This window comes from Oryzias melastigma, linkage group LG3 (genome assembly GCF_002922805.2).
Source record: "Oryzias melastigma strain HK-1 linkage group LG3, ASM292280v2, whole genome shotgun sequence".
NCBI classification, from domain to species: domain Eukaryota; kingdom Metazoa; phylum Chordata; class Actinopteri; order Beloniformes; family Adrianichthyidae; genus Oryzias; species Oryzias melastigma.
In genome coordinates this window covers 169,569-170,813 of record NC_050514.1, presented here as the reverse complement: position 1 = coordinate 170,813, position 1,245 = coordinate 169,569, and the positions used below count along the sequence as shown (strand labels likewise).

General features: G+C 37.8%; 1 protein-coding gene across 1 annotated transcript in view; it reads right to left on the bottom strand.

Moving 5' to 3' along the window:
* Window positions 1-1,245, bottom strand: part of hsd17b12b (hydroxysteroid (17-beta) dehydrogenase 12b) — a 32,994-nt gene that overhangs the window by 17,999 nt on the left and 13,750 nt on the right. Inside the window, exons 3-4 of the mRNA XM_024296214.1 lie at window positions 724-799; window positions 250-357 (exon numbers count right to left, since the gene is read on the bottom strand). Of these exons, the coding sequence (XP_024151982.1) occupies window positions 250-357; window positions 724-799 (184 nt within the window). The remainder of the gene's footprint in view (window positions 1-249; window positions 358-723; window positions 800-1,245) is intronic.

The following is a 1,245-nucleotide window of genomic DNA, read 5'->3' as shown; positions in this document are numbered from 1 at the left end:
ATATCTAACATTTAAAATAAATATTTTCCTTTCACTTGAAAAGCTTCTTCATTTTTAATTTTTAAGGCTATCCATTTATTTATGCATCACTGACACACTTTGGTTGGAAAATGATTTAAGACTTGACTTCAGATTTCACCAAACATCTCATCTGACCCACCAGTGAAATGAAGTCACTCCATGCTTTGGTAGATTGTCACTGAATGAGTCGTCCAGTTATCTTTCATTTAGCGTCTGTTTCAGTCTTACCCAAGACTCCAATCTCCAATCCGGCCAGTCCAGCTTCAATCTTGGGGTAGATGTCCACAGAACTGAAGTCTGCTGCAATCGTTTTGGTCTCCACACCACATTTGCTGGCTGAAAGCAAACGTATAACCTTAATTCAGTAAACAATTTCAGCAACATGAGAAATTTATGACTGACACCAAGAGTCCCAAAGGGAAGAACAGATATGGGAAACAAAATGAACAAACCCTTAAGTAATCAATTAGAACAATTAAGAACAAGCTTTTTTTATTTTACAGAAAAGCTTTAAACTCTGACAAAAAAGATCCAGTTCATCTGAATCAAAAATGAATGTGTCAAACAGCTGTCACTGCTGGGTTTGAAGCACATGCGCTGTCGGTTTCCCTTCATTCATGACTTCAGATTAACTTTAGCTAAAAGGGCAAACACCACATTTCCTTCAGTAGATCAAATAAACATCTGATCTCAGGATCTCACCAATCGCCTTGGAAACCTCGTCCAGCTTCTCCTGGGAGCGGCTGATCAGGACGATGGAGAAGCCTCGGCGGGCGAGCTGGATGCACAATTAACATGCGTGTAAATGCAACAATCATGGACCACCAGAATTCTGGTCATCTGAACTCTGAAGGGTGTTTCACACTAAACGTAGGTTCCTTCTTACTAGAGATGCAACGATTCACTTCATCCACAATTCAGTTCAAACTGCTGTTGTGTTTGGGTATAATATGTAATTTGTGTATTGCAAAACAAGAAAACACTTAAAATGCAGACAATTTTTTTTTTAATTTGTTAATAAGCAGGTAATGAAACAAAAAAAAAACCTTTCAGTTGGCTTACACTAAGCCTGGTGTAAAAGTTAGCACAATGGACACTTTCACCATAAACATTGGGCAGTAGGGATGCACAATTCAGAATTCTGTTTAATAGAGTAACATACAGTTTGTTTTTTGACAGAGAATTGTGGCCTCCCTAATTTTTAACAAAAAGTACTAGTTAAGT